Genomic DNA, 22,196 nt, shown 5'->3' with positions numbered 1-22,196 from the left:
AGAGCATGGGAGTGCAGGAGTGCTCTGTCCCACAGATTATCATGGTTAGTTAAATCTTAAACCACCATGGCTGTGTTTTTTGAGCTCTTCCTAAGTAGAAAGACTATCAGTCCAATATATATTATTGTGTATTAAGGTATCATCATCCCTCTCTTTCACTTGGTTTGTTTCTTTTGAGCCATTTAATCTACCTAAATTAAGACCTCCAAATTCAAGATCATCCAGGCTATGAACCCCTCCCTGGAAAAAAAAAAAAAAAGAGGGTTTCCAGGCACAGGGGAAAGATGTCACCTCTGAATTGACACTATGGCACAGGGGGAAATGCCTAGGTGCCTAAATCAGGTGGTGTTTTCTCAGCTCTTCAGAGCGGCCCCTCTGGCTCCTTAGGAAAGGGGTCCTCCTCAGCCTCTCCAAGCCTCAATCTGCCTGGGATGCACATATCCCAAGGGGTTTGGGGAAAACGCTTTAAAAACCCCGCTGGCCAGAGATCAGCAGCAACATCTAAAGCAATAGCGGCAGTGACAGCACCGGAATTTCTGGTCTTTCCAGCTGCCCAGGATTCCCAGCTTGAACTCTTCCTGGAAACGCTTGCTTTCTTCACCGCTTCTCTTGCGCAATCTAGTGGGCCCCTCCCTCCGCTCTCCGGCTTCTTATACCGACGAGAGCGGCGAACCGCAGCCCCGAGCCTGAACGCCACACGGCGTCCCCTCTCGGCCCGGCACTCAGCGCGCCCCGCAGCAGCCACGCTGGACCACAGCTGCCTGGGAAACACCTCTCCCGCAGGTGGGTCACATTGCTGCTGGCCTTCGCCTTGTACCTTTCGCCACAGGGCTCCCCTCCCTTATCAGCTTCCGCCCACCTCGAACCCCTGCTTCCAGGACCCCACTCCACAAACTGCTCACCCTGGGAAGAAGGTGCAAGGCCACCCAAGTGTGTGGCCAGATGAGTTAAGCAATTCAACAAGTGGCTTGCTTCCTAGACTTTCATCCCCGGGGTGCAGACGAGACAGGAGAACACTTGGAGGTTTGGATTCCTCTCTGTACCTTACTTCTGGATAAAGGCAATCTAGATCTGAATCCGCTTCTTGACCAAGAGCTGAAAATGTGTCCTGAGATCTGCAACCGCTTCCATCCTTGATCTTGATTCCAATGTCCTTCTGCAGTTTAGTGATTAATTGCTTTTCCAGAGAAATATTTTTTGGAATGTAATTGTTTAGAGTAAATAAAGCCTTTGGTTCCCTGTTTGTCCAGAGGCAGCTGGAAGGTGGTTTTTCCCTCTGGATAGCAATTTAGAAACTTTCTTTAAAAGATGACTGGTGTAAGGGAAAGTGAATTGGATGGAGACTAGGGCAGGGGTGGATTGGGGAATTCTATTCCTAGTTCTAATTAGAAGTTCAGTACTTCAGCCTCAGTTTCCACACATGTAAGATAAAAGGCTCTTGGACCAGAGCAGCCACAAAATCCAACTCTAACAAGGTGAAAACACATGACTAAAGATGTTTGCAGGTTTGAAATACACTGAAAATTTCATCAATGCTATAAGTGTAACCAAGTAATTACTTTCTTCATAATAATGCAGGTTTCACTTTTATAGGGAAACTACCCAGCTGTGGAGAGATAGTCTTTCCCCAAGGAGTATCTAGACTTGTACCACATTTATCATTCAGAGAATACTCTCAGCTTTCCAAACCAATTCTTCAGCCTTGCTGTATGAGAATGTCCTATTCCCTATAAATGGGAGTGATATAAGTGTCACTCATATGAAAGAACATTTTTTTCTGATACAGTAGGTGTAATTTTATAAAATGGCACATTTATTTGAAGCAGTAACTTTTTTGCAAGGCCCTGAGTTTTTCAGAATGCTTTGATTTAGCACAGTATGAACTTCTACCTGCCTGTATTCTACCTGCATGGCAAACACTGCCAACCCAGAAAGCAGGATGAAGCACTCCCTATTTATCAGGCTTCAGGTTGTATAGGAAATGGAACATGTGTATGGAGAAACTGGGTCATAGCACTCTGTCCATTTGGCAACATTTATGGTGCTGCTGAAGTCCACACGGCAACTGAAGGTTCAGAAACCAGCATGTTCGAGGCCCGACCCCTAACTTGAGAATGATTTTCGGATTCCTGCCTTGCTTAAGCTTGCTAACTGTTGTTCGAAGTAACCAAATACGTTTTTATAAGCCTGTTCATACATTGATGACCTTAAGCCTTGAGCCTTATTCTGAACAGTTTTAAGAAAAATAGATTCATTTGTCATAGAATTCCAAAATGGAAGAAATCCTGAACAGTCCCTCTACATTTCCTCATGATCCTTACCATCCAGTTATCTTTCTAAGTCATTTCCATCTTTTTTCAACCGCTATTTAAAAATTATTTCCTTTTAAAATCTTCACAAAGTTAATCTGCTAGCAAAAAAAAAAAAAAAAAAAGATATAATCACCTTTCAAACTTGAAGACTTGCCAGGGCAACTTGTAGGTTTCTTCTGGGTTGTCCTTGTCAATTGTTAAGTGTCTGCAACTACATCTACCTATGTAATTCCTACTCTAAGGAAGGAAGTAGAGTAAGGAAGGAAGTAGAGTAATTCCTACTCTAAGACTCTCGGACAGGCTGTGGATAGTGAAGTGGATAGTGAAGTTTTCTGTGTGGGATTTTTTTTTTGAAGTTGTAGTTAGGCCAGAAGTAATAGAAATAAAGTTTACAAGGCCTCTGAAGGCACCTGTTTGACTCTGTGCTTTGTACGTCCTTCTGTGCTCTGCACATCCAAAGAGAATGGGTCACTAGTTAACTATGAGGACAGTTAACTATGAACAGTTCCACATGATGTATTCAACCTACCATGAATTTTGAATGACTTTTAGGTCATTTCCAAAATGATTTGAATTAACACTTGTTCTTTTGTTGAGAAGAAATCAGACCTGGAAGGAATAAAGCTAAGTAAATAAAGGATAATTAATGCTGAAAACAATGTATGTTAAGAAAACATACTTGGCCAACATACGTAAGCAATTTGTTCTTCCAAAATCATTACGGAAAAAGGAACAAAGAATGCTTGCACTGTATGAAGATCATCTTTCAGAAATACGTCACTGCAAAAAATATGCAATGTTCTACTCAAAGAAGCATTTCCACCCTAATTACCTAGGCAGGACATGACATCCTAATCTGAATGCTTCTCCACATTGTTCTAGAAGAGTGTAGTCTGCCATGTGTAAAAAAGCCTTATCATACTGAACTTTGATGGTTGCATCCTTCTGAAAAGTTATTTTGACTAAAGTATGTTTCTTTGAAATGTAGGTTACATGATCAGTCTTCATGTCAGGATAAGTTAAGCTCACTTTTCATCTTATAAGGAAGGTAAATGTGTGCAAAGGATAATTTTGAAAAGTCAGGAACTATAATTCTGAAAAAAGAGAAAGCTGAGAGGTAACTTAATATAACTGCATAGCACTCCTCTTAGAGAGGGGTTATTAGAACACATCTCTTTTACCTTAGCTCCAAATATTGAAGGAAAAAAAATGGCATCAAGCACAGGGCCAAGTGTTCCAACCAGGGTTTCACTGGTGATGGCACAAGCACTGAGAAGCATGGGAATAGGAGGGCGTGGCTAATGGTCCACACTGATTATACATCTTCATCTATACTTTTCATTTTACAGGGTGTCGAAACAGTTTTGAGCCCAAATTAAGCAGTGTCTGAAGCAATTATGCACAGACTTTGGTAAACTTTCTTGCCCTACTTCCCAGGCAGAATAGCTCCCCTCCTCTGTATATGCAACATCTTCACACGTTGTATTGCAGCAGTTTGATTATGTGTCTACATCTTCCCCAACTTGGGAGCCCCTGGAGGACCAGGTCAGTCTAAAGTTTATCACTCTTGTATAGCACAGTGCCTGGCTCAGAGAGGCTGTTCAATAAATCTGTCAAAAACACGCAATCCTACCAAGACATTGTTGATAACACTAATATTTATTTTTGAAAGATGCTTATCATTATGGGCATAGGAGGTTATAAGCATGGATGCCCCCTGAGCTGTACTAGTTAATAGGGTCAAAGTGTCCTGCCCTTTGGGAAGAAGCATGAGATTGCTGTATGCTGTACAGTACATATAAAGTAAGTAGTGGAAATTATTATAACTATTTTTAAAAGGATAAAGAAATTGCAGCAACCTTGGTATTTCTTCTCATTTTAGTAACCCCAATATGTTGCTATCCTGGGTAAGGTTCATAATAAATTTGTAACTATAATACTTTGGAGTTTAATTCATTTTAAAGAGTGACATAATGAGATTAAGGCATTTAACTGAGGTCATGAATGTTGGAATATTGAATTTTTAAAGGTTTTAATTAGTTTAACTTAAGTAAAACACTTGAGCCCTTCTTTAATACCTGAAGGCATGGCACAAGAAATGAAGCCTATTGAACAGTTCAAAAGAACTAAGTTACAGCAAATCATTCTTATTATAGAAATGATCATGCTTCTAGTTATTTCTTCTCCAGTACCCAAGTACTAAAATGATTTCTTCATCCTCTTCAATTGCCCTGACTTAGGTGGTATGAGATATGGGAGGGGGCTGAGGAGAAAGCAATTAGCAAGTTGGTAAATGGTTCATTGCAGTTAATAATGGTTATCTTCAACTGAGATCCTAAACTGTGCTCTTTTTTTTTTTTAATGCATGTCTGGAAAATTAGAAGATATGTGTTTAGGGATGATGGTACACAAAGAGGTCCCTGTATCTATCTCCCTGAGGGAACCAAGAATCTAGCGATGTCAGACTTACAGCCAAAATCGTGTTAACTCCATGTGTGCAGTGGAGAGGGTCTGGAACATTTGTTGAGGGAGGGAAGCCACAAGGATTCTGTTATCATTAAGAACCTAGGAGCCTTCCTAGAAGGAAGGCCTCTAAGGAAAGAGATTTTAAGGCTTAAAGTACAAAGTCAGGAGTGGGAAAGTATATCATCCTGTCAGTCCAGTTATTTCTCCATTTCCATGGTCACAGGCAGAGTCTTGGGGAGAAGGGGATGAGAGAAAGAGTCAGTGGTATGCTGGTAAATGGCTCGCTAAGGCACAAAAAAAAAATGTCCTGAATTACAGCATTTGCTGATTTCCATGGTGTGAAAACTCCCACCACGGCTGATTTCAAACTTTCAGCTGGCAAGCCAGCTCTGGTCATACCACACAACTAAAAAGAGCTGAAATTAAATACCTAGGGCTTAAAAAGAAGGAGCTGCTTTCGCTAAAATATATTGATCAACCAGCACTGCCCTCAGGCCTGTATATCAGAGTATAATACAGGAGGCGGAAAGGTGTTTCAAGGGTACTTTCCCTCCTGGGGTAAGAAATGAAGCAGCTGAAAGGCCAGATCATGGTCGCAGCTCCAGCTCATGGGGTCTTGGTGAACATTAGACGTACTCTGGCCATTGGGAGTCCTTGCCTCCAGAGCCAAATTAGAAATAGAAGAAAACGGTGCCCAAAAGAAGATAAAGGAGACTATATACAGGACATGTAAACCACCCCTAGGAGATTTCTAAAAATGCTGAGGAGATGCTCTGAAGCAGATTGGAGTTACCCCATCAGCAGAATGGGATCAGATCCACAGCAAAACTGCTCTATCTCCAAACTGAGTTGGCAGTTATCAATAGTGAGATAATTCCCAGTGGCCTCAAGGTGAGGATAAATAACTATTCACAGGAAATTTATTTAAACAAAGTTAATTCTGAAATGATCAAATCACTTCTTAAATATCTCTGACTACAGCAGTCCAAGAAAAGCAAAACCCACAAATGGATACTAAATATTAAGTGGGTTTTTGTGATCACCAAATTACCCAATAAGCAAATGCTCAGGACCTCCCTGGTGGCACAGTGGTTAAGAAACCACCTGCCAATGCAGGGGACATGGGTTCGAGCCCTGGTCCGGGAATATCCCACATGCCGCGGAGCAGCTAAGCCTGTGTGCCACAACTACTGAGCCTGCACTCTAGAGCCCGTGAGCCACAACTACTGAGCCTGCGCTCTAGAGCCTGCTAGCCACAGCTACTGAGTCCGCACACCTAGAGCCCGTGCTCCGCAACAAAGCGAAGCCACCCTAATGAGAAGCCCGCGCACCGCAAGGAAGAGTAGCCTCCACTCACCGCAGCTAGAGAAAGCCTGTGGGCAGCAACAAAGACCCAACACGGCCAAAAATAAATAAATAAAATTTTTAAAAAATTAAAAAAATAAAAAACTACTTAAAAAAAAAAAAAAGCAAATGCTCAGGTATTGTGTACGAGTCAAATGCCACCCAGTCAGTGAGACAGAGTTGTTTTTCTGATGGTGGCAATCCAGGTCCTGATTCTCATGCTGAATCTTTGGTGGACGACAGATTTATAAGCTGTTCAGGATTTAGAATGCAAACAGAGGTCAAGGTAAATTAACTCAGCCATGACTGAATCCCTGACCTTGCTGTCATGAGCCCCAGCTTTAATCAAATGAACTAACTAGCCTAGACAGGGGGTAATAAACCTACATGATAAAATTCTTAGCCAGGGAATCATAAAACAATCTTCATTTATCTTGACAGATGCAGCTGAGATGTAAATGTGAAAACACGTATTAAAAAGATTTTTAGTTGGACCAGAATTTCACCAAAGAACGAATATTTAAAAGAAATAAATTTTCTCTTAAAGTACAATTAAAATCGATAATATAGCTCTGCATTACCTTGCTCTCCTGGTATTCATTGGGTGGCAGTGAAATGTTACTGACAGAATCATTTTAGCTGCAGCACGTCATGGCTAGTTTTACTTATTAGCAATTCATGTGGATATATATCCCCATAGAATATTAATGTAAAGGTTATATTTAGTTATGCTCTTGTGATTTAATCAGACTGTACAAGTTAAGATTAGTTTCCTTTTGGGTCATTCTATTGGCTAGCATAAAAACTAAGCATCAGTAAATTAGAGTGCTATGAGATACATAACATTTTCTCCCAAAACAATTGAAATCATTAATCAATTTTTCAGCAACCAACCTGCAGTGGTTTCTTTATTTAGATTAAGAGCTTTAAATGATAGATTTATGTCAGTCTATAGCTATTACTGACAGAGCTACTTCTAACTACAAGGCTAAAATAAGAAAAGTACTATTATATTTTCAAATAACATATATAGGCTGAAGATGGAACTGTCAAAAAAATTAGAAAACTCCATTAATTATGGGCACATTACATTTTTTGTAAACTACAATCAGTGGTCTTTTTAAACCAAGAGCTTCTGATTTTGCTACAGTTATATATGCCTGTTAGTAAAAGAATATGTGCTTAAATGTGAGCATGCTTGCTTTCCCTAAAGAGCCTTGATCTCACTAAATACAGAAATAGCTCAGTGAATAAACTGGATGGGTTCATGTATTATTGTAAGGTTTTAAAATATATATATATATATATATTTACTATTTTTTGCTTTCCAATTGTCCCTGGGATATATTAAAACAAATGCTCTGAATCAGAGGAAGGCTGGCCTAGTTGCAGAACTCCGTCCTGCCCCTATGCCTGGTAATTAAAAGAAACGATTGATGGGCTTCAGCTCACTACAAATGTGTTGTCAAGTCATCTAGGGCTTTCAGGTTGAAATTCAGAAGGGAAAATAAAACAGAAGGACGGAATTTTTAAAATCCCTGTTTGCAGGCATCAAATTAAAATGAAAAATCCTGTCACGTCATATAGAGTTTAAAAGTGTCATTTGTGTTCTGACTCCCTGGAGGTGCCAGGCCAGATCACTGGACTTGTGTGCTACAACCCCGATGGAGGGCAGGGGTTGTCCGGAGAGGGTACTGTAGGAGGAGTTCAAAACCTTGTGTGAACAATCGCTTCAGAATTCAAAGCTGAATTCTCAAAGGGAGAAAGGGGCAGAATGTCTTTAATACTGGTTTCATCCGAATGTAAACGGGATGTTGTCTGGCACCGTATGAGAGATGCTGTGAAGGAGTGACTGTAGCAGATTCATGGCTGGATTTGATCAAACCATAACTTGTGGCTCATAGAAGACAACTCATCAAAGTTTCCTTAAGGGAATTGTAGAGCAAAGCCTACCAAGTCTTGTGTCTGGCATCCCTTGACCCTCTCCCATAGGGGGCCTACACACTCTTTTTTTGCCTCCAGTTTTCATAAAAGTAGGAATTCTAGGCTATCAGACCCAGCCAATGGTTACTTAGAGGAAGAAGTTGTAAAGCAGGTGAAATGTTTCTGCATCCCCCTACAAGCTCATCCACAGCCTGTTCTCCCTCTGCCTTTTCCCTCCTCACCATCTCTTTCCAAAAAAGATACCCTTATCTTTTCCCATTTCCAGTGGTTCTCAGCTCTGGATGCTCTTTAGAACTGATCTGTTTGGTCTGGTTTTTTAAAAATACAGATGTCTAGGCCCTACCTCAGAACAATTGATTCAGAATCTCAGGAGGTGGTGCCTGAGCATTTGATAGCATTGACTTGTTAAGTATAAACACTTAAAACATGCAGATTTTGTAACGCTGTTGCAACATTTCCAAAAAGGACATTCAGGTAGCAAACTAGCAAATGAAGAAGTCCACACCATGGACTCAACACTAAAAAGGAACGAACTATTTACATGAACTATTTACATATGCGCCAACTTGGATGGATCTCAAGGGCATTATGCTAAGTGAAAAAAAGCCAATATGAAAAGGTTGCATTTTGTGTGATTTCATTATATAACATTCTCAAAATGATAAAATTAAAGAGCAGAGAACAGATTCATGACTTCCAGGGATTGGGGCTGGAGTCAGAGAGGGGGATAAGTATGACTATAAAGGGGTAGTGATGGAATACTTCTGCATCCTGATTGCAGTAGTGGGTACCTGAACCCACACAAGGGATAAAATGACAGAGAATTATACACACCCAATGTCCTGATATCAGTTTCCCAGTTTTGATATTGTACTCTAGCTATATAAAATGTAAACGCTGGAGGAAATGATAAAGGATGCACAAGGACCTCTTGTACTAGCTTTAAACTTACTGTGAATCTATAATTATTTTAAATAAAAAGGTTTCTTTGCTTGTTCAATACAAGCATTTAAAATGTGAAATGTTTGTATTCCATTAGGACATTTCCATGTTTTTCATATGCTAGAATCCTCTAAAGCTAGAACTGGGCCTCTCTGCCCTCTGACCTCTGGGAGATGAGAGAAGTAAAAGCACAAACCAGACTGGCCCTAACATCCTCAAGGGATACCTAGCTGGGAACATCCAGCGGAATGCTGCCTTAGGTTCCCAGAACCCGGGGTGGGACCTGCAGACAGAGGGACCTGATGGGCGAGACTCTACATGACCCACACCAGTACCACTTCATCACATAGGCACATGCGTGCGCACACACATACACACACACACACTCACGCTTACGCTTCTTGGTGGCTGCTACCATGGCCCTCACAGTTGTCTCTGTCACCTTTGCATCTGCATCATTGGTTGCCAATCTCTAATCTATATAAACACTCTTGCAGGGTCGCTTTGCCTGTCTTGGCCTCCCTCTCTGGGAGATGCTTCCACAGGAGGCAAAACCTGGAGATTTCCCAAACCAGGGGGTAGTCTTGTTTTGATTCCTGTTATATAACTGAGGTTTGGAAAGCACTGAAGGAAGGAGAGGAGACCACTATGCCATAACCATCTTACCCCAACTTTCCCTTAATAACTCTGCTTCCTGTTTACCACCTTTCTTATTTTCTTTATTCCTTCCATCCTACATCTATGAATAAAAGAGGACTAGGAAAGTTTTTTTACAAGTCTTTGAACAAGAAACCTTACTACCTCCATAAATCCATGTTTATACATGGGAGTTATTTTGAGTTACAAATAGTCTGAAATGATTGTAACTTCCTTCTTTACCTAGTACTTACTGTAAAATACACCCTCAATGAGATCTCCCTTGTGGTTTAGAGTGTGCATACATCTCATTTTCATGAACATCTGTTTTCAGGATATTTTTTCCAAGAGTGCTGAATCAAATTCTTCCAAAGAATTAGCTAACTTTTTACATGTTATTTCATCATCCCAGTTGTAACCTGAGGTCTGATCATTTTTCTTCTACCATGAAAAGATAATAATAATCAAAATAGTGTATTATCCTGGGTTGATTTGCAAGCAGAGCCTGTAACAAAGGCTTGTGTGCAGATAGTTTATTACGGAAGTGATTCCAGGGAACAGGAGTGAGGGGCAAGGGGCTTAAACCGGGGAACATGAGAAAGACAAAAGCCCATTAAATCGGCCACTGTTACAGATGAGTGGTACTCTTTTCCTCTAGGACTTTCATAGGAGCCTTATGAAATGTGTCAGAACTGTGTTCCAGAAGATGAAAGGAGAAGCACTTATCCATGGAGTCCTGTGCCCCGTTGTCTATGATGGGGCAATGGGCTGTACATGTCTGAGTGCCAAACAGGCACAGGTATCAGAGAAGCCCGGGATAAGGATCGAGAGCTAAAAGATCTAGAGCCCCAAAGTGAGCCTCTGTTAGGCAGTGGAAACAGAGCAGAGCCCAGTTATTGCCCAAGGACTGGAAATAGAACCAGGAGGATTTGAAGGGGAACTCAAGATGTGTGTGACACAATTATCAACCTTATAACTTCTATAACTTGATATGGAGTAACTAACTGCCCAATGGAATAACTATTACTTTCTATTGACTCCACCAGTGATATTTTAATATCTCCTTACTGTTTTTGTATCTTCGGTTTGTCTCTGAAGATTTAAGAGGGAAAATAAATTTTAATACTTGGGATAACAGCCCAAGTGTATTATACTGGATTGCCAAGCTGCATTTTAAGGGGGAAATATTAAAGTAAAATGTGAAAGAATTACAAATGAGAGAAATTCACACTTGAGCTGTTTTTACATCTGTGTTTTGATAAATTCATATGCTCTGAAGCCGTTTTACATAAGGTTTTATTTATGAGAAAGAAGTGGGGAAAGCAGAAGCTTCTCAAGAATTATTGAATACTATTTCAGGTAAATTTTATATATTCCAATAATCACAGTTATAGAAGAATAATTAACCCTTAATTTATAGAATTTATAAAAAGACTACATTAATTAGATCATTAATAGACTGATTAATTAATTATAGCATATGAAATACTCTCCTAATAATAGACAGCTTATTGAGTACTTACTAAGTCTCAGGAGTTGTTCTAAGATACATCAATTCATCTGATCCTCACAATGCCTCTAGAGTAGGTACTACAGATCTCTCATTTTAAAGTTGATGAAACTGAGACACAAATAGTTTAACTCACCCAAGGTCACGTGGCCAGTAAGTGGAGCAAAAAATACTAGTGTAGTGTAGTTAATATCTTCATTTTCTAAAAAAAATTTTATGACAGGTTAGAATAGATGAATGTAGGGGCCACGTGGTCAAAATGAAGTCTGGACTCTCTCGCTGCAATGATTAAGGTAATCCAAATGATAATGTGTCAGTAAAGACATCATCCATTTCATTGCAGGACACAGGCAACTTTGTCAAATCTATATTTTGCTTGCAAATGTTCATCCCAATATAGGAGATAGAAAAATAATATATTAGGATAAAGAATGGAGAAAAAGTGAGGGAATAGCCAGGCACACTGGTATTCTGTTAGTACACTCACAAACCAGTTCCACGAAGTAGAAAAATTAAGGCATCATTCAGCAGTTTAAGGGTTTGAGTCATAACAATTAGTTGTTAACTGATTAGCAATACAATAGAATTTGCTACACTAGTTTGCATTTGTAGATGCTGCTAAGAGTTTTTCAAAGGGACAGCTGTGTTTCCATATGATAGGCCCTGATCATATCCAGGTGTTTTCCCATATAAGGTCATTTCCTACTCTGATAAAGTTCAGGATATCAGTCACTAGCTAGTTTATAAAATGATTCACTTGTTGTGCTTACTTAAATTATTCAAAGAATTTCTGTGGAAGTACAGAGAAGTCTTGTATTTCTTGTTCCTTTACTAAGGGAAGTGAGACAGAGAAGGACACACACCATATGATATCACTTATATGTGGAATCTAAAAAAAAATGATACAAATAAACTTATTTACAAAACAGAAACAGACTCACAGACATTGAAAACAAACTTATGGTTACCAAAGGGGAGGGGATAGCAGGGGCGGGGGAGACAAATTAGGAGTTTGGAATTAACATATACACACCACTGGGCTTCCCTGGTGGCGCAGTGGTGGAGAATCCGCCTGCCAATGCAGGGGACATGGGGTCGAGCCCTGGTCTAGGAAGATCCCACATGCCACGGAGCAACTAAGCCCGTGAGCCACAACTACTGAGCCTGCGCTCTAGAGTCTGTGAGCCACAGCTACTGAGCTCACACGCCTAGAGTCCGTGTTCTGCAACAGGAGAAGCCACCACAATGAGAAGCCCGCGCACCGCAACAGAGTAGCCCCCGCTCACCGCAACTAGAGAAAGCCCGCGCACAGCAACGAAGACCCAACACAGCCAAAAATAAATAGATAAAATAAAGTTATAAAAAAAAAACCATATACACACCACTATATATAACAAAGGTAAACAATAAGGACCAACTGTATAGCACAGGGAACCATATTCAATATCTTGTCATAACCTATAATGGAAAAGAATCTGAAAAAGAATATATATATATATATATATATATATGTATAACTGAATCACTTTGCTTACCCCCAAACTAACACAACATTGGAAATTAACTATACTTCAAGAAAATCAAACAAAAAACAGGTGTTTTCCATGGGCTAAAATGGAAAGGGCAAATTTTTGAAATCCTATTGAAAAGGTGCAATCTTCATATGCTCTACAATCTGCATGAAATTCACCACGCTGGAATGGAAGAATGATTAGGTCTGGTTTGAAACTCCACATCAAATTCACGAAGTTTTACTTTAAACCCATTTGGGTGGAAGAAGCAATGTCCTTACAACACCTTCCCCCACTTCTCTGCTTCACCCTACTCCTCCCTAACTCCCAGTGCTCAGTCTGTACTCACTCAGCTTCCTCCTCATCATGCACCTCATGCTGTGCCTGGCACACAGAGGAAACCGCTGCTTCCAGCTCCGACATTCCACCCTTCTAATATGATCCCACAAATATTTACCAAGAAGTGCCTGGTCCATCGCAGGCAGTGCTCTTTTTTAGCACTGAGGATGTATCACTGAACACAAGAGACTACACACACACACACACACACACACACACACACACACACACACACCCCAAAAAAAAGATTAACTAAAAGTTTAAACTAAATGCTAAATATTGGGAAGAGAAAATTTTTTGAGAAAAATCCAGTACTGAAGGAAGAAATAATATTCTTTGAAAGTGGAGAGAGTATCCTAGATTATTTTATTAGATCATGAAAACTTCAAGATCTTTAAATTTCAAAATCTTACAAAGCAACACAATCACATGGTTTATAACAGTATCTCAGTTTAGTTTTATCCTGCATTTCTTTTACTTTGGGTAAGATTAAGAAATCTTTTACTATATTGAAAAGTCCTATTTCCCTAGGATGAACTAGCATCTCATATTCTTTTGCCCTATTGTCTAGTGGGCAAATTTTTTATTGGTTTGTATGAGTTTAAAATAGTTTTCCAGGGCTTCCCTGGTGTCGCAGTGGTTGAGAGTCCACCTGCCGATGCAGGGGACGCGGGTTCGTTCCCCGGTCCGGGAAGATCCCACATGCGCGGAGCGGCTAAGCCCGTGAGCCATGGCTGCTGAGCCTGTGCGTCCGGAGCCTATGCTCCGCAACGGGAGAGGCCACAACAGTGAGAGGCCCGCGTACCGCAAAAAATATATATATATATATATTTTTCCAGTTTGATTATCTTGTGACTTCACTTATCATGATTTTTTGCTTTGCAGGTATTATTTATTTTTATGTAATCACATTTGTCCCTTTATTCTTTAATGATTTCAAGGATTTGTGATATAGGAAAAGGGCCTTTCCCATCTAAGGTTATAAAAGAATTCTCCATGGCCTCTTCTAGTTCTATTATAGTTCCATTAAAAAAAAATATTTAAATCTTTAATATATTTTAAATTTACCTTGGGGGGGAGTGTGAGGTATAGATTAAACTTTTTCTTCCAACTGGCTATTTAGATAGATACTTTGGCTATTTAAATAGATACTTCGTATGTTAAGGAAATATCTATTTTTTCCTTTTTAAATATGAATCAAGAATAAATATCATTTTTTTAGGTTTTTTTTATTGAAGTATAGTTAATTTACAATGTTGTATAAATTTCTGAAGACATATAGGTTCTTGATCTTTTAGCATACATAAACATGGCCACATTTTTCTCCTTAATCTTCTAACATGGTGAGTTCTATTAGGATTTTCTAATATTGAATTTACAGAACTAATCTTTACATTCCTAGAATAATCCCATGTGATCAATGTGCACTGTCTCTTAACAGGCTGCCAGATTCTGTTGGTTAATCTGGGATTTTTGTATCACTAAACATAAATGAATTGGTCTGTAATTTCCTTATTACTGCATTCTTTGTCAGATTTTGCCCTTGAGAACTTTAGGAACTGTTAAGTGTTCAATAAATGCAGTATCATTGTGATACACATCCATAGTTTAAGACAGCAACCAGTAAGCGTCTTGGGTTTTTACTGCATTTCTTTATCCAATAGAAGATTTTGTTAATAAGCCATATGAGACATATATACACTAATTTGTATAAAATAGATAACTAATAAGAACCTGCTATATAAAAAAAATTAAAATAAAATTCAAAAAAAATAAAGACATAGAATATATGAGACAGTTTTTACTCCTTCCAAATTTTGTAGGGAATATGCTTGAGATAACTCAGTAAAAGATTCAAACAACATCAGTCAATCACTGTTTCCTGTATATAATTCTCATTAATTTTTCCCAGAACATTCATATTTTGTTGGGTGTTTGCATTATTATCTTTCAGTTATGGAGAAAACTACAGATGTACTTCTTCTCACTATGAATTCTTCAGAGAAGCAAGAGACTGTATGTATTTTTGGAACTGGAGATTTTGGACGATCACTGGGACTTGAAATGCTCCAATGTGGTTATTCTATTGTTTTTGGAAGTCGAAACCCCCAGATGTCCAGTCTGCTGCCCAACGGTGCAGAGGTCCTGAGCTACTCAGAAGCGGCCCAGAAATCTGACATTATAATCATAGCAATCCACAGGGAACATTACGATTTTCTCACAGAATTAACTGAGGTCCTCAATGGGAAAATCCTGGTCGACGTCAGCAACAACCTGAAAATCAAGCAGTATCCGCAGTCGAATGCAGAGTACCTTGCTCAGTTGGTGCCGGGAGCCCACGTGGTAAAAGCATTTAACACCATCTCAGCCTGGGCTCTCCAGTCAAGGGCACTGGATGCAAGTCGGCAGGTAAGATTAAATGATAAATTTACACTCCATCTTTAAAAAGTGAATGTTTTAATATGTGCTTATGTCAAAGATTCCAAAACATAATTCCAAAAGAAAACACTTCATTCTGCTAATATGTGCCATGGGTAACTTTCTTGGGCTTGGCCAGGTAGGGTAACCAATTGTAGTGATTTATTTAGCACTGTCTGTACCCTCAGCTTTTAGCTTGATGGAACCCAATGGTGTCAGTCTCTGGAGCCCTCTTGTCAGTACTAGAAAATAACACTGCTAAATTGTTGATGGGTATCCCTTCTATTCCCATTACCTTGTATGAAATGGGTTCCATTTATTCACTGAGATTAAAAGCGATCCATAAGTGATACGGCACCCAAGAATACGGAAGAGAGATCAAACTGTTTGCATTGTGGAGAACCAAGTCTTATCATATCAGTGTGATATGCTTACAGCCACTCTCGACTTAAAACCCTGTTACTTAACTATCCAACACACATGTGCAAGTCTAAACCATCATCTTGTTAAATATGTCCTTTCTACAGCCTTGTTTGAAAAGCAGTTAACTACCATATGGCATTGTCTTGCACAGTGCTTATACAGACTTTCAAAATAATTACTAAAGAAAGAAAAAATACAAAATGAATTATTTTAACCCAGGTGTTTGTCTGCGGAAATGACAGCAAAGCCAAGCAAAGAGTAATGGATATTGTTCGTAGTCTTGGACTTACTCCATTGGATAAAGGATCTCTCATGGCAGCCAATGAAATTGAAAACTACCCACTGCAACTGTTTCCAATGTGGAAGTTCCCCTTCTATTTGTCTGCTGTTGTGTGTGTATTCTTCTTTTTCTACTGTGTAATAAGAGAAGTAATCTACCCTTATGTTTATGAAAAAAAAGATAGGACATTCCGCCTGGCTATTTCTATTCCAAATCGTGTCTTTCCAATAGCAGCACTTACACTGCTGGCCTTGGTTTACCTCCCTGGCGTTATTGCGGCCATCCTGCAGCTGTACCGAGGTACAAAATACCGCCGATTCCCAGACTGGCTTGACCACTGGATGCTGTGCAGAAAGCAGCTTGGCTTGATAGCACTGGGATTTGCCTTCCTTCATGTCCTCTACACACTTGTGATCCCTATTCGTTATTATGTACGATGGACATGGACCAACAGAACCATTGCCCAGGTAAATCTCTACTCATTTGTATTCTCCTATTCTTTAAATCAAAGAGCAATCCTGCTACACCATATTCCACTTCACAGTTATAGAAAATCACTGTTCTAAGCATCTTTATTTTTTAAAGTAGCTATAACTAGACACCTCATGTTTGTTTTCAGGGGGTTGTTGTTTTGTTTTGTTTTTTACTGAATCTGGTTGAAATCTCATACACCTATTGAGAATGAGAGGTAGATTCCCCAGTCCACTTGGGTCCATATCTGTATTCCCAGGACTCACTGAGATACTGACAAACTAACAGATTTGGAGGCTCAGGAAAACTTAATGAACCTACTTGAGTTACTTCAATAAATGGAGGCCAAGGTGTTTTCAAGTTTCTATCTTTATGCATGCTACTTCCTTTTGGAAGTCAAAACCAACCATCTTATACGTGAGGGGGCTGTCCAAACATGTGTCATAGGAATGTAAACAAATTCACAAAAGGGTGCTTATAACTCCATTAATGTTTGACTTGTGGGATGCTGTCCTCAATAACTAGAAAACTAAACAATTCTGAGCAAATGTCAGATACTATATTCTGCATAGTCAAAATATTCAGAGAGAATCAGTTCAGGGAGTCTTAAAGCTGTCCCAGACGAAGTTCTATACATCAGTTCTCGTTTGGAAATAATTGATTTTGATCAATCTTACCGCAGTCTCAAAGTGCTGGGTCTGTGGATTTCTCTACATTATTTCCCTAACAAATACATGATATGTCCTTGGGTAAGAGTCATGTTACAGGGGCCAGATTTCTCTCAAGATGTGATGCAACAGACTTGATGCCATATTACAACATAAAAAAACATGAAAGAACTCAAACTTCATGTGTGTGAATAATCAGCATATAAAGCAGGAAAACAGAATCCTGATGTAATCATTTGAGAACATCGATTTTTGCTTGGGGAACAAGAAGCCATATGGTAAGGAAGGTTTAAGTAAATGTTTATCTTGTTTTAGGATTTATAGGGTCAATTAAAACTCTCTATACAACTCCTGGAGTCAACTATCATAATAAAGTCCTAATAGAACCAATTACTTTTTCTATCAAAAAATATAATACCTAAGTGTATTTTTCTAAGTGTAATTATTTTCAGTGATTGTTAAGAAATGTTATACAATTTTCTTTAAGCAAAGAAACCATGCAGAGGTACTCTTCATCCCCTTAAAAGTTTGGGCAGTTTGTAAAAAAATGGAATTTTAAAAAATTGCTTATAACTTTTCTTAGGCAATAGCCAAGAAAGAAAGTCCATTTAGTACCTCTACTGCCTGGCTCAGCGATTCATATATCGCTATGGGAATGCTTGGATTTTTCCTGTTTGTACTCCTGGGAATCACTTCCTTGCCATCAGTTAGCAACATGGTCAACTGGAGAGAGTTCCGATTTGTCCAGGTAAAAGACTTCACGATTTAATCTACTTTACAGTGCAAAATGATTCTGGCTTTACAAATATTCTCATTTTTCTCTCATACCCTGCATAAATTTTCATTTAACTCCATCACTTCCCTAGCAATCTCATAAAAATAGCAACTGAAACAAGTTCAAATTAGAAAATGCTAAACTCTGGTACCAAAAGGCAGATTCCATAATGGCTGAATTTCCTCGCAGGGCATCCCTTGCCAAGATTCCTGACCACTCCCAGAGCCACAAAGAGTATAAAGTGAAAAGCACCAACTACTATTAAATTCTGTGTGTGGAGATGTACTAGGTGCAAGGTGGAGAGAAACCTAAACATAAAATTTCTACTTCTGAAAACCAATTTTAGAATATGGACTTATTGATATGAAAAGGCATATAATGAAATAATCTTTAAAACCTTCAAAGCAAGATACGCTAGACTGTCATCGTACCAGATTCAAAGCTGGTCTGTAAGAGGGAAAACACATCAACCACCAGATACCTCATTAAAAGCAGCTGGTATCTTCTAGACCAGTGGTCTTCAAAGTGTGGTACCTGGACCAGAAGTGGCAGCATCACAAACATCACCTGGGATCATGTTAGATGCAAATCCCCGGGCCCCACCCAGACCTAAATGACTCAGAAACTCTGGAGTTATGGCCCAGCAGTTTGTTTTCACAAGCCCTCTGGGTAATTCTGATGCATGCTCCTTGTGAACCAGCATAACAGAACAGACTATTAGTAACTGAAATCAGCTTTGAACTTTATAGAACAATTTGAATTTCAGAAGTCTTGCAGTTTCACCCAGGGACCAAATGCAGTCAACATTTTCTCATGTTTACACCTTTATTCAAGACATTAAGACAGAAATGAACATTGAGCTTTGTATTTAGGCCAAAACAAACAACCAACCAAAAGTAAAGTTTGCTAATTGCTCTTTATTGCGACAGAATGTAGCTAGCATCTGCTCTTAGTCAGCAACATATACTAATGTGGTGCTTCTTGAGGACATACTGTATCTTGCTCATCTCTGGCCTCCAGAAAAGGTGATTCAGGAAAGAGTTTTACCATTGAAGAAGAAGGTACATTATTTATTCTAATGCAAAAGAATTTACTCCTGGGAATCTTTCCTAACCTAATCTTTACCAGTTAGGTTAAGATGAAACCACCATGTCATTTGCAAGCACAGTCGTTTTATTTATTTATTTATTTATTTATTTATTTGGCTGCGTTTTTTTCTTCTTTTTTTTGGTCTTCATTGCTGCGTGCGGGCTTTCTCTAGGTGCGGCGAGCGGGGGCCACTCTTCGTTGTGGTGCGCGGGCTTCTCATCGCGGTGGCTTCTCTTGTTGTGGAGCACGGGCTCTAGGAGCATGGGCTTCAGTATCTGTGGCACATGGGCTCAGTAGTTGTGGCTCACGGACTCTAGAGTGCAGGCTCAGTAGTTGTGGTGCTCAGGCTTAGTTGCTCCACGGCATGCAGGATCTTCCCAGACCAGGGCTAGAACCCATGTCCCCTGCATTGGCAGGCAGATTCTTAACTACTGCGCCACCAGGGAAGCCCAGCACAGTGTTTTTTTAAATGATATACTGATCATCTTGAAGGAGAGTTAATGCTTTTTCAGGACTTAGCAGTGTTCTAAATATTACAGGTTTCAAAAGCTTGTGGCTTTGACAAATACCCTTCATTGGCTTACAGTGTAAACAGTGTTAATGTATATGTTTTTGTTTCTTGCTTATAGTCCAAACTGGGTTATTTGACCCTGATCTTGTGTACAGCCCACACCTTGGTGTACGGCGGAAAGAGATTCCTCAGTCCTTCAAGCCTCGTCTGGTATCTTCCTTCAGCCTACGTGATAGCACTGATCATCCCTTGCACGGTGCTGGTGATCAAGTTCATCCTCATCCTTCCATGTATAGACAAGACCCTTACACGGATCCGCAAGGGCTGGGAAAGGAACCCAAAATTCTCAGAATCAGCATTGAATGGAAAAACAGATATTTAAAGCAAAGTTCAATTCACCTGGACTTCCTAACTATGGTGTTGTATGTTTAGAGAATAATAGTGGGTGCAGTGAAGAAAGTGTTTTTCTCCCACCACAGGCTGAAGCTTGTGAACAGAGAAAGAAATCATGCCTGACTTTGAGAAATGGACACCGTTTGATCTCAGGCTGGTGTTGAATCGGTGTTGGCCCCTGCTTCTCCTTTTGCTGGAGCTGGGGTTGCTGAGGTCACGATTCGCTTTGTGGTTTCACAGTAGGAAGCTTCTTTGTTGTGGGCAGCATGCATGACCTAATGTCTTGCAAAATCTAGGGGAAGTCCATGCACTTTCCTTCTCTGGTTCAAGGGCAGAGAGGAGTGAAAGAGAAAACAGTAAGATTGTGGCCACTGATAAAGGCTTTATTAGATATGTCTGAAGAAGAGGGCCGAGGAAGTAAAAGGAACGAGATTTTTAGTTTGGTTTTTGGGCAGTGCAGGTTATCATAAATATTGCCATGGTGAATTCTGTAGTTGCGTGTGCTCTTTGATTTTGTTACCAATATGGATGTGTAGTGTGGGGAATTATTTTATAAAACAATAAAAATATCACAATTGATTGTAAGTAATCATGGGTTGGATATATAAAAATCTATATCATAAGATATAGATCCTTCCTCTACAAAGGAATAGGTATAGGAAAGATTGAGTTAAAAATGAGGGATACCCACTTGGATTTTCTCCATGTACAATAAGCAAAGAAGAGCTGATAAAAGCCCTTGTGCAAAAAGTTCAAATAAACCAAAATTTAAATAAATTTTGTAAAGTTGCACTATATCAGGTTTGGTATTGTTTAGGTTTTGTGGTATGCTTTGTAAATAATATATTCCAAATCTTGTTCAATATTAATCACCTATGAAATGCATTTCTAGTATAAAAAAGTAGCTTCTGTAGCTTGTCATAGTTTGTTGTCAATTTAAGCAGCGAAATTAAATGAATAATGAACGTGTAAATTGAACCGATACATAGATGAGAGAGAATTATGGTGTCTTAGGGGAGAGAGGTGTGAGCAGTAGTTGTAATAGGAGACTTGGTTGTTTCTCAGATCCTTGCTGGAAGGCAGGATGGTTCTCTCTGCTTTTGTGTGCTGATGAGGTCATTTCCAAGACACCTTCAGCAGGATTAGCCTTTCTGGCTCACACATGGAGCTGAGAGGAGCCTTATGTGTGACCTTCCCACACACTGAAATAACCAAAAGGCTTCGGGTTTGACATTTTTCTGCCTGCTCCACAAAGGCCATTTCTTTTACTTTTTACTTTTATTATCATATATTCTATATGACCTTATACAAAATGATTAAAATATATTAAAACATCACCCACAATCCAGGATATTTTTCTATAAAACTTTTTGAAAATCGTTCTACCTATACTGTATATTCAATTTTGTACCCTTTCTTTTTCACTTAATATATCGTGGCTTTGTCTGCTTACTTACATGGTATATGTATTGAATCAGTGGCTGCATAATATTACATCAAATACGCATTTATTTAACCACTGCCCTAATTCAACATTTAGGTTATATCCATTTTTTACTAAAACATTTCATAGGGTATCTTGGCACGTACAATTTTTCCACATTTTAAATTACTTCCTCAGAATACTTGCAAAGAATTGGGATTAAAAAGTAAAGAACTTTTAATAGCATTGGATGCATATTGCCAAATTATTGCTAAAGTCAATACCATTGGCACTGAATGAGGGTGTTGGTTTCATTATACCCTACCAGATTTTGTTTTTTATTTCAATTTGTGTTAATGAGAAGATACACAGAATATATACTCCATTACGTTATTCTTGATCCACCCAAGCAAGGATATAAAAAAGCTTGCGACTTTGAGCAGAGCTGTGGTGTGTGGTGCTGACCCAAGAGCATCAGTGAGAAAGACAGGGAAATTGTCACCACTCATCCCGCTATTTGATGCAAAACAGCCAAGTATTCTAGGGTTGGCAGCTGCCTTTTGGCTAGAGAATTGGTTGATTAAAGGTTAAGTACTATGCAGGCTGATCTAAAAAAAAACTTTGGGATTAACCATGCTCCTTTTTGGGTAAGAGAGTAAAGTTTTTACTGGCTACATGGTTCATTACTAAAAACAGAAAATGCCATTCTTAGGTTAAAAAAAAAAAAAGCTTACCTAGAGT

At 39.2% G+C, this 22,196-nt stretch overlaps 1 protein-coding gene across 1 annotated transcript; it reads left to right on the top strand.

Moving 5' to 3' along the window:
* Window positions 1–667: 667 nt before the first annotated feature.
* On the top strand, window positions 668–20,149 carry STEAP4 (STEAP4 metalloreductase). The gene is made up of 5 exons (XM_060156071.1): window positions 668–783; window positions 14,959–15,413; window positions 16,065–16,592; window positions 17,848–18,012; window positions 19,758–20,149. Exons 2-5 carry the CDS (start codon window positions 14,961–14,963, stop codon window positions 20,019–20,021), a joined length of 1,410 nt encoding a protein of 469 aa, XP_060012054.1. The 5' UTR covers window positions 668–783; window positions 14,959–14,960; the 3' UTR covers window positions 20,022–20,149.
* The last annotated feature ends 2,047 nt before the right edge of the window (window positions 20,150–22,196 follow it).

This window comes from Lagenorhynchus albirostris, chromosome 8 (assembly GCF_949774975.1).
Source record: "Lagenorhynchus albirostris chromosome 8, mLagAlb1.1, whole genome shotgun sequence".
Taxonomy (NCBI): domain Eukaryota; kingdom Metazoa; phylum Chordata; class Mammalia; order Artiodactyla; family Delphinidae; genus Lagenorhynchus; species Lagenorhynchus albirostris.
This window is presented reverse-complemented; position numbering and strand designations above follow the sequence as displayed.